This window comes from Stylophora pistillata, chromosome 11 (genome assembly GCF_964205215.1).
Source record: "Stylophora pistillata chromosome 11, jaStyPist1.2, whole genome shotgun sequence".
NCBI classification, from domain to species: Eukaryota; Metazoa; Cnidaria; class Anthozoa; order Scleractinia; family Pocilloporidae; genus Stylophora; species Stylophora pistillata.
In genome coordinates, this window is record NC_142529.1 from 23,212,823 (window position 1) to 23,227,008 (window position 14,186).

The 14,186-nt window shown below is 35.1% G+C and overlaps 2 protein-coding genes and 1 long non-coding RNA gene across 3 annotated transcripts; 1 reads left to right on the forward strand and 2 right to left on the reverse strand.

Annotated features, from left to right (window-relative positions):
* Positions 1–31: 31 nt before the first annotated feature.
* On the forward strand, positions 32–12,494 carry LOC111336690 (RNA 3'-terminal phosphate cyclase). The gene is made up of 11 exons (XM_022942826.2): positions 32–189; positions 272–389; positions 2,358–2,484; positions 3,594–3,717; positions 3,894–3,952; positions 4,556–4,697; positions 5,284–5,411; positions 6,985–7,043; positions 8,014–8,108; positions 9,065–9,169; positions 12,331–12,494. Exons 1-11 carry the CDS (start codon positions 127–129, stop codon positions 12,415–12,417), a joined length of 1,107 nt encoding a protein of 368 aa, XP_022798561.1. The 5' UTR covers positions 32–126; the 3' UTR covers positions 12,418–12,494.
* On the reverse strand, positions 4,340–8,023 carry LOC148720673 (uncharacterized). Its single transcript, XR_015993080.1, has 2 exons — positions 7,845–8,023; positions 4,340–7,025 (listed from the first exon to the last, which is right to left on the reverse strand). It is a non-coding gene; the product is annotated as an uncharacterized LOC148720673 (long non-coding RNA).
* LOC111336691 (calmodulin-lysine N-methyltransferase) lies at positions 12,355–14,186 on the reverse strand. Its single transcript, XM_022942827.2, has one exon. The coding sequence runs from the start codon at positions 14,154–14,156 to the stop codon at positions 13,251–13,253; it is 906 nt and encodes a 301-aa protein (XP_022798562.1). The 5' UTR covers positions 14,157–14,186; the 3' UTR covers positions 12,355–13,250.

Here is a 14,186-nt window from a genome sequence, read left to right on the forward strand (position 1 = left end):
CAATGCTTCTTTGTTCCCCAGTTCCTTCTCAGTAAAATGTGTGCGCCTGACTTTTTTTGCCCATTTAGTTCTAAAACTGTACTGCACGAGTTCGCATAATTTAAAACTTTTAAAAAGATTGTGAAAATGGCTTCTGAAGCAGATAACTCAAACGGCACTTTGATAATCGATGGAAGCGTCATGGAAGGGGTAATGTAAAGTATTTAATTCCAAATTTGTTCCTACACAAAAATAATTTAAACGAGTGTTCGCTCTTTCGATCCACATATAGGGAGGTCAAATCCTTCGGAATGCAGTCAGCTTCGCATGCCTGTTGAATTCTGCAGTCTGTGTTCAGAATATCAGAGCTGGAAGGTCTGCACCGGGATTGAGAGCTCAACATATGACAGGTATTTTTCACCCTGCTATCGATAGCCAGATATTCATTCGATAAATATATCTTATTAACCAAGCGCGAGGGCCGTACTGGGAGAATATCGGCCCGAGGTCTTGACAGTATGGACCGAACGGAGCGAGGTCCGCACAAAAAAGACCGAGGGCCGATATTCTTCCAGTACGATCCCAAGCAAGCTTGATTAATAAGAGATCTATTATATGACTGAAGTTCAAAGGGACACAAGTGCAGTAGCATTCGTGACCATTCGGGACAGTGCGCGGTCCAATACTGAGAGAATATTGACCGGCAATAGAGCATTTTGATTGGTTGATTTTAGTTATTGGCCCTCTGACTGCCCGAGTTGTGTAATAAAAAAAGAAAAAAACCTAGCTGGAAACTGAAATTCAACATCTCAAGTCTGAAATTCAACATCTGAAATTCAACCTCAATTAGAGGCTGAACTATGAGATGATCGTTGTAGGTACGACACTGCAATTTAAGAAATTATAGAAGAGATGCCTGAAAAAATCCAGGCCTCGGCAGGATTCAATCCTGTGTCCCCAGATACATGGACGCAACTGCTAACTGAGCTCAGAAGCCACACCTTCCTGAATGTTTTCACACTTCTTTTGCCACCCAGAAACTTGGCTGTTTGTGGTGACGCATATTTCAGTGAGTTTCACTTCTAAGCAGCTTCAGAATTCACATATTTCAAACTCTTAGACACTATAACTTCTGATCTATGATTCTTGAAATAATTTCTCCCTTAACTAAATTGGGTTGTTTTCCATAAAGAAATGCATGTATGCCAATGAATGAAAAAAGCAAACAATGGTGGCAGCAAAAATTGTCATATAGAATCAGTCTATAAAAATATTGATTGAAATAGGTAATTATTGTGTAACCCTATGATTCTCAAAATCTTATTATTAATTAGGTATCCAATTAAGACTTTTTAGGCAATCCTTTCAATAATGGTTAAGTTATGAATTTTATATACTAGCCAATTTAACTGTAATATGTAATTATTTTTGAATTAGTTGAGATTTTAACATTTAGAGATATTAAATGTAAAGCACTATTGATCTGCCATTGCAAATAGCACTCTTTAAGAAATAAATGATTATTATTATTATTATTATTATTATTATTGTTATTAATTCTCCCATCTAACTGCTACAAATCTCCTGGTAAACAAGTTATGAGAACTTGGTGGTGGATTTAGATAATAACTTAAATGTGATAATTTTGATCTATCATTATTGTTTATCAGCTTTAGAAACTTTTTGCAATGGGCAATTTACATATATTAAATAAAATAAACTCAGTTGATAAAATCAACTCATCTTAAAATACCCTCACTGACTAGCACCACATGCAGTTTCTTTAATTAGAAATTTACTGCTTTTATTCATCTACGTGATAAGTTCTAGTTTTCTTATTGCCTATTTGCTGGATAATAAATGGATTGGATATTAGTATAATTTCAGAGCTGAGCAAAGAGTTTCCAGCATTCTGATTGGCTGAGCGGTTCCTTATATGATGCTATATAAACCGCTCCACGCCGTTTATATAAAATGTTAAAATAAAATGTTAATAAATGTTACTAAAATGTTAATATGATTTAAGAAATTTCTCTGTTGTTCAGCTCTGAAATTATACTAAAACAATTATTTGCCTCAGGTTCGGGGAATATTGTCAAATAATCCCCTCGACTTCGTCTTGGGGATTATTCAACGTTATTCACCTCGCCTTCGGCGAATAATTGTTAATTATTGGGAGAAGTTATACATTAATCGTCTTTGGCAGTTAAAGGGTTAAAGTGTAACCCAGTTACAGCGAGTCTATAAATGGTCAAAGAAATATTTTTTACTTACATTTAAACCAGCATATTTAGTTACAAGTACCTGTTTAGCACCTGTAGATTTCTGCTCAAGGGCATGGAGCTGATTATTGTTGTTATTTATTCATAATTTTTAAGGACTACAACTGGTGCGAGATATTACTTCAGGAAAACTTGAAGGTGACAAAATTGGTTCCACATCAGTTTCTCTTCATCCTGGAAGTATTGGTTCAGGGACATTTTTAGCAGATACTCATACAGCCGGGTGAGATATGTTTGAATAATAATATATCTTATTAACCAAGCGCGAGGGCCGTAACTGGGAGAATATTGGCCCGAGGTCTTGACAGTACAGACCGAGCGCAGTGAGGTCCATACAAAAATATCGAGGGCCGATATTCTGCCAGTATGGTCCCGAGCAAGCTTGGTTAATAAGAGATTTATTATACGACTGAAGTTCAAAGGGACACAAGTGCGGTATCATTTGGAACCATTTAGGATAGTGCCCGGTCCAATACTGTGAGAACATTGACCGGCAATAGAGCATTTTGATTGGTTGATTTTAGTTATTGACCCTCTGACTGCCCGAGTCGTGTAATAATACCCATAATAGTTTAATGATAATTTTTAATGACTGCAACTCGTGCAAGATATTACTGCTGGAAAACTTGAAGGTGACAAAATAGGTTCCACAGCTGTTCAGTACTGTACTCAAGACACTTGTACAACTGGGGGAGATATGTTTGATTAATTGCCCAACGAGTGAAAGTATTCTGTTTTGCATTTTCCGTGTACATAAGATTTTCTTCACTTTTTCTTTTATGGGATAGTAGTTAATAGCTGGCAGGAATAATTAAGGGCACCAAAATTATTCCTTGTAAGTCCGACATACAAGGGTGCCTTCAAATCCACGATAGTGTGAGCTCAGCAAAACTAAAGGAGTAAGTTTTGTGCTGTTTTATGTGAAAAGTGATAGGGCAAGCTGATGTTTGCCATTTCACATAAACGCAGTGCTAAATCTCTATAATTCTGATGAAAATTAATGATAATTAGGATAATGTACGGTAATTTTAAACTAAAAACTTGATTTATGAAAAATCAAATCTTAAGTAGAACTTATAGGCTCAAGATGGACAGGTGTATTTTTGCCTGAAATAGAATCAGAATTGAGTGGGAATAAGAAGAATGTTTTTTACGCTTGGGATCATGTTTCTGGATAGTTTTTGTTATATTTCCTTTTCTCTTTGCAATCGTTGTTGGGTCCTGTGTGACAAGACCATATTACTTTGAATGAGACTTGTTAGAAGAGTTGAATAATGTGATTTCAGTTTATATAATTATTGTTTCAGGTAATTTTTCTTTCTCTTCGCACAGGAGTGTTGGTTTGCTTATGCAGTTGGCACTTCCTTGCCTGCTGTATGCTCCTGCAACATCAAAGTTGATACTTAAAGGGGGAACAAATGCTGAAATGGCCCCACCCATTGATTACATGATGGATGTAAGCTCTTTGACTACCTTGTTTTTTTCCACTTTTACCAGAAAGTAACCTGAACTGTTCATCATCTTCATAATGCATTTCAATACTTACATCCTGCAGAATGCAGTCTTCATTGTCATTTTGAGTAGATAAATGCACTTTTTGAAAAATAAAATAATGTTGTCCTCTATATGCAGATTTTGAGACCGGCTTTAAAAAGACTTGGTGTAGACTTTGATTGTGACATTGTAAAAAGGTCAGTTGTCCAATTGCTAGAAGGCCCATTTAATCAGAAAGTATCCTGGTTTGAAGAGCATGAAACCCCTAACCTAGATGGGGTGGAAGGGGGGCATGCCCCCTGTCTGTGATGGGGGTTATGTCCTCCTCCTTGGGGTTTCCAGATGTTTTTCATGTAAACTTAGTCAACTAAAAGCAAAGCTATAATTGTTGATAAGAACAACATTTAGGATCCTTTTATGATGTAGGTGCTAAAGGCGGGTTTAACTCCTGAGAAGAAAACCTGGAATCACTCTCCCTTATTTCATCTCAAATTTCAAAGTGTCACTCTTAGAATACTAATTTAGAAAAGATGTTCAGTGAAATATAACCACAACTTTTCTTATTAAATGAACAGAGCTCTCCATTGAAATTAAATTAAAAATGTTTATTCATAATGACAAACCAGTTTACATACTAGAAGTCTGTTTGTTAACTTTATTTTCCTGAGTTTGAGATGAGATCGTAGTAACTAAATTACAATGAAGGACCACTCTAAGTGTCCCATGCCATCTAATGAGCCAGAAAAGCATTTCACCCAAACTAATGTGTTTTTTGTTGTTGTTTTATTTTTTTGTACAAGAGGTTATTATCCTAAGGGAGGAGGGGAAGTTCATGTCACAGTAAAGCCTGTCAAGCAGTTGAAGCCATTGCAGTTACTAGAAAGAGGAACATTAACCAAGATTACAGGTCGTGCTTATGTTGCTGGTGTTTTACCTTTCAAGGTTTGTAGATTGTTGTCAATCTCATATAACCTTAATTCGGGTTAGTAACATTCCTGGAAAGAAAATAAGGATGCTAAACAGTTTTGAGATTAAATTAAATTGTAGCTAGCAATGATACAACATTTGTCTTAAATATAGCCCAGAATTTTTCTATTCTACAGTTGACGGTTTTGATAGCTGCATGGAAATTTCTTTAAAAACTAGAGACTTTGTCCTAAGATCCTTTTTATTTGTGAATTTGAACTTGAATATCAAAATTATTTATTTAATTGATTTATTTGCAAGATTTCACGGGCTGGTTCGGTTTGACTTAATGCTCGTCTTAATGGAGACCAGTATGAACAATCTAAAGGCTTGAGGCCACAACACCAGGGGCTAAAGCAGAATTTTTTGCATCCAAATTGTTCTAATTGGTGATTGAAACAGAAGTGAACATTTAATCACTTCTTGTTGCCTAAAAAAGAAAAGCTAATTTTGAACCCTAGACCTTACTCTTACAGTCAAGTTGTTAGTAATTTTATTGCGCGAGGTAAAAGGGCCTCTGCGTATTATTTACCAATACGCTTGATTAAATGTTTTTCGATAGATAGCTCAGACTATGGCTGAAGTAGCCTATAGGATGTTAAAGGAGAAGTACCCAGATGTGCAGGATATTAAAATAGAACCAGACAAAGAACCTGGTGACAAGGCACATGGAAGTGGATCTGGAATAATGTAATAATAAATTATGGAAAATTCCTATTCCTATCTCTACAACAAAAGACGTAATATGTTGCTCTCATAGCTATATTTATCATTTTCTTGATTATGTAAAGTTGCTGCTTTTTGTCAATGCCTATGTCATTCATCATGTCTAAGAATGTAGAGCATTCATCTGAGAATACACCAGAGGAGCTCATGGAGAGATTATTTTACAAATTTCACACTTCTGAAAGTTCTACTCATTTCGTTAATCAAGTTCCGATATTTTTCTTTTTTATGTACTCCATTGTTGTACATACTCCATTGTTGTACAGGTTAGATTTGAAACCAACTGTTAATTCTAGAACATATAGGCACTTGGACTGGATTAGGAAAAGAAGATCTGGGCGATAATTTTCACCAGTTATTATTGAGGGATAATAATAATAATAGTAATAATAATGATGACGACAACAATAATAATCATAATAATTCGGTTCTCTAGGATCAGACTCATATCAGACCCAAACTAACTTTGATAACAAAAACGACCTACACATAAAAATTGCGAAAGCAACTACTAGAAGTTCATAATGAAAGAATTTTAGAAAATGTGCATCGAAATTATCCTGCTCATAAGTTAGAGTAAATTACATTAAAAAAGTATATGAGAAGGAAAGTGACACTCTTATTCTAAAAAAGTGTAAAAAAGTATAAAATATAATAATAGTAATAATAATAATAATAGTAATAATAATAATAGTAATAATAATAATCATAGTAATAATAATAATAGTAGTAATAATAGTTTTTGACAACCGCCTAGTCTTTATTTAAAATCACCAAAAATATTTACAAAAGTTTGATAAAAACCCTAAAAATCGAAAAACATTAAAATTGCCATCAGGAGCTAAAAAAAGCACGTTGTCTACATTTACTTCTCGAGCTTTTCGATGATAATAAAGATGATAATAATAATGATAATAATAATGATAGTAAAAATGATTATGATAACAGTAATAATGATAATAGTATTAATAATAATAATAATAGTAATAAGTTTTGAATGTTTTTTTCGAGCTCTACTTAGAAGACATTTAAATGTATTTTAATTAGTAATGTATTAATACTGTAAGTTATGTAATGATAATTTGTTTTGGAAGTTTTTTTTCAAGCTCTACTTAGAGGACATTTTAATGTATTAGTTTCTACAATTAGTTTTTCATTTTATTTTTCACATTTCCTGTTGGCCTTTAGGTTCTGCAACAGCACCCTACTGTGCCTCAACTATTGTTTAGCATACATAAGTTTTTATTGCTCTGATAATAATACTAATAATGATAATTATTATAATAATTATTAATAATGATAACAAAGTGTTGGTAATAACTGCCAACAAATTGATTCTCCATTCAAAATTGTGCATAATTATAAAAAAGTTGTCCTTTATTTTCACAAATGTCTTTCAGTTGCCTTATGACCTTGCAAAGCTTGCAATTATTTACTGTAATGGATATTTTAAGAGATGTTCAAAATGTTATCATCTTCATTGTACACTTTACATACACAGGCACAGTATGCATTTTAATGAATGATAATTTTTCAGGGTTTTGGCTGAATCCTCCACCGGATGTAAAATTGCTGGATCTGCAATTGGAAGGAAAGGTAAACTGGCAAGTGTGTTTAGTGATTAAAATATTCTCAGTTTTGATTATTAAGAACAATTTAAGAAAACAAGTCACAACCTCACTAGATAGCAACTATTGCTGGAAATATCAACAAAACCCAATGGATGGAAGATAACATATTTAGAGGAGGGGTATATTACACATACACAAGGAAAACTGACTGATCAACACTGTAAGTTGAATAATGTTATATAATACCCCGTGAAGAAGGTGGATGACAGGTCTGAGGTCACAGGTCAAAGGGAGACTCCTATGTTTCCCATGCTGCCCCAAATTACTCTCTTGGTTCAGCTTACTAATAATAGTAATAATAATAATGATAATATAAAAATAATCCTTTATTCACCACAATCACAAAAATTATTACAAAAATTACGATAAAATGCTTTTAAATCTAAAAAAAGTGTTAAAATGTCTAATAAAAATAACGATAATTCACTCTAATCATCAAAAATATTTAAAAATTAAGATAAAATCCTTAAAATAATGATAATAATAATAAATAATAATACATCCTTACTAATAATGATAATAATAATTATAATAATAATAATTTTACTTCTTCAAATTTCATGTAAGAAATGATTTTAAAAGAATAAAAGTTATAATGATATCATTATGCATATGATAATTATATTTGAAAACTGTATGTGATTTGAGTACTTTTAAGCAATATTCTTTGAAACTAGTTTAAAACTTGGAAAGGAGTCAATACATGTAATGCCCTCCCACAGATTGTTCCACACTGTGACTGCTCTATACAATAAACTGCGCTGACCTGCAGATGAGCTGTTAACTTTGGTATCTACAACAGTTCTTATTCTAGTAGTGCGGCCATGGATGTCTGATCTTACTCCCTGTTAGTTACCACAGCAAGTGAAGGTTCCTCTTGGAACCTGTAATCAGATAATGAGAAGTATCTTATTGTATTTTTTTCTGTGGTTAAGGTGTTCCTCCACAGGAAGTTGCAAGAAACGCAGTTGATGAGCTCACAAATAATCTCCAATGTGACAGTTGTGTCGATGAACATCTGCAGGATCAGGTTGAGTGTGTAGAATAATTATTATAAACCTTAACTTTTTACATTTGTTGTGACCCTCACAATCCAATTTAAGTAATTCTCGTTACTGACTACCATACATTTCTTACAAATTAGACGGGAGAATTTGCTATTTTATCAACCAGAAGATAACATCCTGCTCTTACTGATAAGCCTGCTTATTCTCCCAACCTGTTTGCAAGGTGGCATATTGGAATCACAATGAGAAGTTACATGTTAATATCAGCCTTGGGAGTTTCACTTCCAAGATCTCAGCATTTCTCCTTACTGTCTGCTATATACATAGACTAGATAGATAGACTGGTTTATTAAAATCACCTTGCAGTAAAATACTGAATTGCACAATTTTTACAAGCTACTGCTATACAAATATAAAATATGACGATTTAAAGTTCTATTAAAAGTTCTATTACATCTCAATTTGGGTTGGTTATAGCCGCACCCTTCATGAAAAACGAATTAGCAAAACGCTTTGTCTTGGCTGCTGGTACATTGTATGTTCTTTGGCGCCTTAAATTATAACAAGGGCTATGGGCTTCAGGAATTAAGTAATGTAGTTTACTGTTCTGATTCTCGCTGATTGAATGCAATGTTTATGATGCAAGCCTGGAGAATTTGGTATTGGATCAACTAGTAATCCCCTAATTGATAGGACTATTTTTCTTTATTCTCATCACTTGTCTGCTTGACATTGTATTGCTATTATAAGGAGAAAATCTGTCTTGGTCATTAATGGGAGTTAACATATTAAGGCCATGTTAGAGGCGTTCTCCTGTTGCTTGTATCTAGCCAAATGCACGAAGTTGTGAGGCCAAATCATGACCTTCTTGGGGTCAAACATAGAAAGATTGGCTGTCAAGCATTTGATATTTAGCAGATTGTAATAATGCACTGGTTATGATTACTGATTATTTCAATCTGTGTTTCTCTGTTCCCAGCTGATCATATTTATGGCTTTGGCTGCTGGTTGTTCATCCATGAAATGTGGACCACTCACCATGCACACACAGACAGCTATTCATGTTGCTGAGAAAATCATGAAGGTGTGCTACTTGTGCACTGTTGAAACTTTAGTGTTGTCTTTGTTTCTTAGCTTTAATAAGTGGTAGCCATACATGGCTGTTTCTGGAGTGTGCAAGTGTACATGTGAAGGAACAAGTGTTGTTTAACCTTCTAATTCCTAAGATCTGATTGTTAATAATCTCTCCTCCAGCTGGCAACACGTTTCCTTGTAAATTAGTTACAAGAATCTGGTGTTAGGTCAAGATAACTTCCGACTAAAGGCAGATGGTTTCTATGGAAACTGTTTGGGGCTGTGTCGGTGGGGGTAACAAAACAATTTGTCTGAATATATGAACAAAGTTGAAATGGGAAATTGGCCACTGTTATGATTATAAAAGCTGATGTTTCGAGCGTTAGCCCTTCATCGCTTCGACAAAGGGCTAACGCTCAAAATGTCAGCTCTTATAATCGCAACGGTGGCCAATTTACCATTTCAACTTTGTTGAACAGATATATTCAAGATAACTTCTACCTGATAAGTTTGAGTATTCTCATTACCTGCTTTCTGGACAATGTATGAATGTTATTAGGAGAAGTTACTTGTTAATCACCTCTGGGAGATAAAGGGTCGACATCTGAGGGCAGCTTTAGACTTGCACATTTGATTATAGTTGCCATGATTTAGTTACTTGTAAAATTGTAATGAGAATGTGGTGACAGCGATAAAATTTTCAATAGGGTGTTAAAAGTTGTCTAGGATTGCTTTAGTTGTGGTTCACTGCTGTTTTCTATTGGTCCAGAAATTCCCCCCTTCCCCTTTCTAAACCAATTGCAAAAACTAGAACCAGTTAGGACTTTGTCACAAATATTTTCCTGCCAGGCAATTTTGGTTTTATTAACTGAGTTGATATTAAATAAATGTAAATTGGTCACCATAAAGAAATTCAAGCTGACTTTTTGAGCGTTAGCCCTTTGCCTCACCAGTGCGTATAATTAGCCCTTCACTCTGATGAAGGGCTAACTCTCAAAAAATCAGCTGTTAAACTTTTCATGGCCAACTTTCATTATCAACTGAGTTGAAAAAACCAAAATTAGCTTGTTATACCCCCCACTGATGCAGCACCTCATTTTCTTGAATGGTATGGCACCATTAGACATTATAACATAACCAAAGTAAAGCGCGCGCTCTGATTGCTCAATTTAGCATCCCCCATTTGCCCATGGGTGTACGCTGCTGACGTGAGCAAATGCAAAGACTATTTTTCTGCGCGTGCTTGTTTTTTCTGGTCACATAAGATTTGTTAAATAAAAGGGAACTCTTTAGCTACAATGTGTTAATGTTATGTTATAAAACAAATGGTAAACACCACGGCGTACACTATTGAGTTATGGATGCTCTTGGGAGGTTTGCTGAGCACTCAAGAAGCTAGAGTCGCTCTTGGCTATCGCCTCGAGCGACTCTTACACTTCTTTCGTGCTTAGCAACCTCCCATGTGCATCCATAACTCAATAGTGTATGCTGTGGTGTTTACCATTTGTTAATCACAGAATTACTTAGTTATCGTACATGTTCACGTACGCTACGCTCTACTGATAAAAAATTTCTGGCTGTTCCGAAGTCAAGAGCACCTAAACTCTGGATCAAGCTGCCATTAGATCTTAGAAGTTTAGATACAATTAATTCATTCAAGAAACACTTAAAGACCAATCTTTTTAAAAGAGCATATAATGTTTAAAGTGCACCTACACCCAAAAAATTTTTTTCGCTTAACGAAGTAAGCTTGTTTTTTTGAGTATTTCTGCGCAAAAATTTTTTTATTTGCTCAAATCTTCAATTTTCTATGCCCAGTCAAAATACGGAAAAATCGGCCGCCATCTTGCCCCACGACCGAGTTTAAAGAGGAATGGCTCTAGTGGGTAATGTGACGTCAAATCGAGAACACGAAAGTCTGCTTTTCACACATTTTCACTTGTTTGGGAAGGTTGTAGTCGATAATTGTCCGAAAATATGCCGACTAAGTGTGTTGTAGAAGGATGTAGCAACGTGCGAAATTTGCAAGAGGGTATCGCGCTGCATACAATCTTCATACAACACACCTAGTCGGCATATTTCGGACGATATCGACGACAATCTTCCCAAACAAGTGAAAATGTGTGAGATGCAGACTTTCGTGTTCTCGATTTGACGTCACATTACCCGCTAGAGCCATTCTTCTTTAAACTCGGTCGTGGGGCAAGATGGCGGCCGATTTTCCGTATTTTGACTGGGCATAGAAAATTGAAGATTTGAGCAAATAAAAAAATTTTTGCGCAGAAATACTCAAAAAAATAAGCTTACTTCGTTAAGCAAAAAAAATTTTTTGAGTGTAGGTGCACTTTAACTTTTTGATAATTTGGAATAGGATTTACTGTAATATTTTTATAAATAAGTCTGCAAATAGGTTTTTAATTTATTCATATTTTATTACTAGTGGGATCTTTTTAATTATTTTAATATCATGAATTGTAAAGCGCTTTGGTCAATTAGTGGAGTTAGTGCTATATAAATTATGTTAAATTAAATTAAAATTAAATTAAATTTCTTTAGAAACTTACCCCCTATATTTTCCTACAAGTCAGGCAGTTTGCTTGTTTTCACTTGGAGTCATCATTTGCTCCTTAACCCTGTAGACCCTTTATCAGTATGCATAATCTCCATACTGTACTCCATATGTTTCCTGAGTTGCAGACAAGAAGAACTTGTTTAACAATCAAGAACCTCTTTAGTTGATGATCATTTCCTACATTCTCGTGACCTTGTTGCGTGATTCAGGGGTGATATTGCCATCAAAGGGTTGCAGAGATATTCTTTAAGAGAATACCAGTAAACATCTTTTCATATTTTATTTACCGTGCGCAGAACTTACCATCTTTCTTATTCTCTACAAAAGATGATGCTTTCGACATTGCTGATCCTTGCGGTATGCAGGATGGGTGTCGAATATGAACTTTGTAATGGGCCTTGCTCGCCATAGAGTTTCTGTGGCTCGGTGGTAGAGCATCGGAGTGTATAATCCGAAGGTCTGAGGTTTGATTCCTCATGGGGACTCACAATTTTTCCTTTGTCCCATGCTCGTGACTAGCCCAAAAAAATCTTTCTATAACATCTATTTACTTCCTCGTTCCTTTCTAAAAATTGTCAAGGTTTTTTTTTTTCTTTCAGGCAAAGTTCAAGGTTCAGCAGATGTCTGATGCGAAAGAATGCATTATTGAATGTGAAGGAATAGGTTTACAAAACCCACATTTATAACAAATTAGAACTTTCTGAGCCTATAAATATTAATAAAGAATGAAAAATGAATAAAATATTGAGAAATGAATAATAAATCTGTATCTGGTGGTAGCAGTAATAATAATAATAATAATAATAATAATAATAATAATGATATTGGTCAAACTAAGTTGTTGATCTGTCCTCTACTTAACCCTCTAACTCCCCTGAGTGACCAAACCAGAATTTCTCCTAACATTATAAATACAATATCAAACAGATAAGAAATAGGATTGAAGAAAAAATATCAATTTGGGCATTATTAGCTGATCTAATACAAAATTCTCCAAACTAACATTACAAGAATGGTTTGGCAGACAGGAGAGTTATTAACAAGAATTTGGGAGTAAAGGAGTTAGCTAAGGGATTGAAGATTTGACTGAAATAAATTATTTATACCTACCAGTAGGTGTATAATATGATTACCCCCTTACCATCTTAATTCTGACATACTTTCTCAAATTGCCAGGGCGATGAGCAAAACTCAGTCTGGTAGCTTCTTTCTCATGCTACTTGCTTTTTGCTTGACTTGGTTGAATCATGAAGTGCAGGATTACGAGCAATAAGAAAGTGAGAGAAAGTCTGAATTTTGCCCCTTAAAAACCAAGAACATGGAATTGAGGTCCATTTGTGCAAATGCAAAATAAAATTTGTGGATTTTTTATTCCATCTTACTGTACTAGTACTAATCAAAATTTCTTGGAAAAGCACAGATTCTGGTTTAAATTCTGGTCAGATAATACTCCGTCCACTGAAGCAAAAATTGACAAAAAGTCACCTCAAATTCTAGGGTAATTCACTTGCATTTTTTTTTAGTTTTTCTTTGTAAGAAGCAATAACATTGGGTAATGGATGTCTTCATCATAAAGTGGGTCTTCGTTTTTAGCTGCTTGGTGCTGTGACCACACAACTGGGTCATAATTTTCAATCTTCTCCACACTAAATTGAGATGAGGCCTTGCTGCAGAATGTTTCACGAGTATCCTTTCTTTGTGGTGCCATAATGACGGCAAAACCAGCCTCTTTGAGAAGAACAGCAATGACGTGAAGCAAACCATAGTGAGACTGGTTGAAAAACAAACAGTCTGCACCGATTATAAAATCAAATTGTGATTCCAAATGAGATAAATCTGAGTTGATTTCCCAAAGCACCTGTTCGGACTGGACAATAGTTGAACCAAACGATGATTTATTCTGCCGTACAACAGCTTCCATATTTTTCACGCAGTCTTCATTACCGTCTGTAAGTAAAACTTTCAAAGGATTTCCCATGACTGCCAGAGCGATTCCAGCTAACCCCGTCATACCAGCACCGAGTTCACAAACTGCTTTCCCACAAAACTGATCTTTGCGTTTGAGCACATATGAAGCTAGCACTTCTTCTGACGGCCACAAGCAAACGTTGCCAGTGTTATCAAAACCAGTCAAATCTTCAAGGACAACTTTTCTACACCGTTGTTTGATTAACATCAATGTGTTATCTAAGCTGTTACCGGTTGTAGCAATTTCGGCTCTAGGTCGATATTCAACCCACTCATAATCGGCTTCATTTTCGTTCAACTCTGACTCAATCTGCACGATCTTTTTAGAAAACAAGTTAAATCCCGCAAATCTACGCACAGATACCTTCTGATCATCTTTTTCTAAACATTCCTTTTTGATAACGGAAGCCAGAATCTTCCATCTTTGCTGAGCTCTCTGGCGGAAGACGTCCGCCATAAGTCTTGCACGTGTGAATCATGGGATACA

Bases quoted from the DNA above. Each gene is read 5' to 3' on its own strand.
- LOC111336690 (XM_022942826.2), top strand. From the start codon at position 127: ATGGCTTCTGAAGCAGATAACTCAAACGGCACTTTGATAATCGATGGA. The intron at 7,044-8,013 runs GTAAACTGGCAA...TCTGTGGTTAAG, and splicing joins ATCTGCAATTGGAAGGAAAG to GTGTTCCTCCACAGGAAGTT. The intron at 8,109-9,064 runs GTTGAGTGTGTA...CTCTGTTCCCAG, and splicing joins ATGAACATCTGCAGGATCAG to CTGATCATATTTATGGCTTT.
- LOC111336691 (XM_022942827.2), bottom strand. From the start codon at position 14,156: ATGGCGGACGTCTTCCGCCAGAGAGCTCAGCAAAGATGGAAGATTCTG.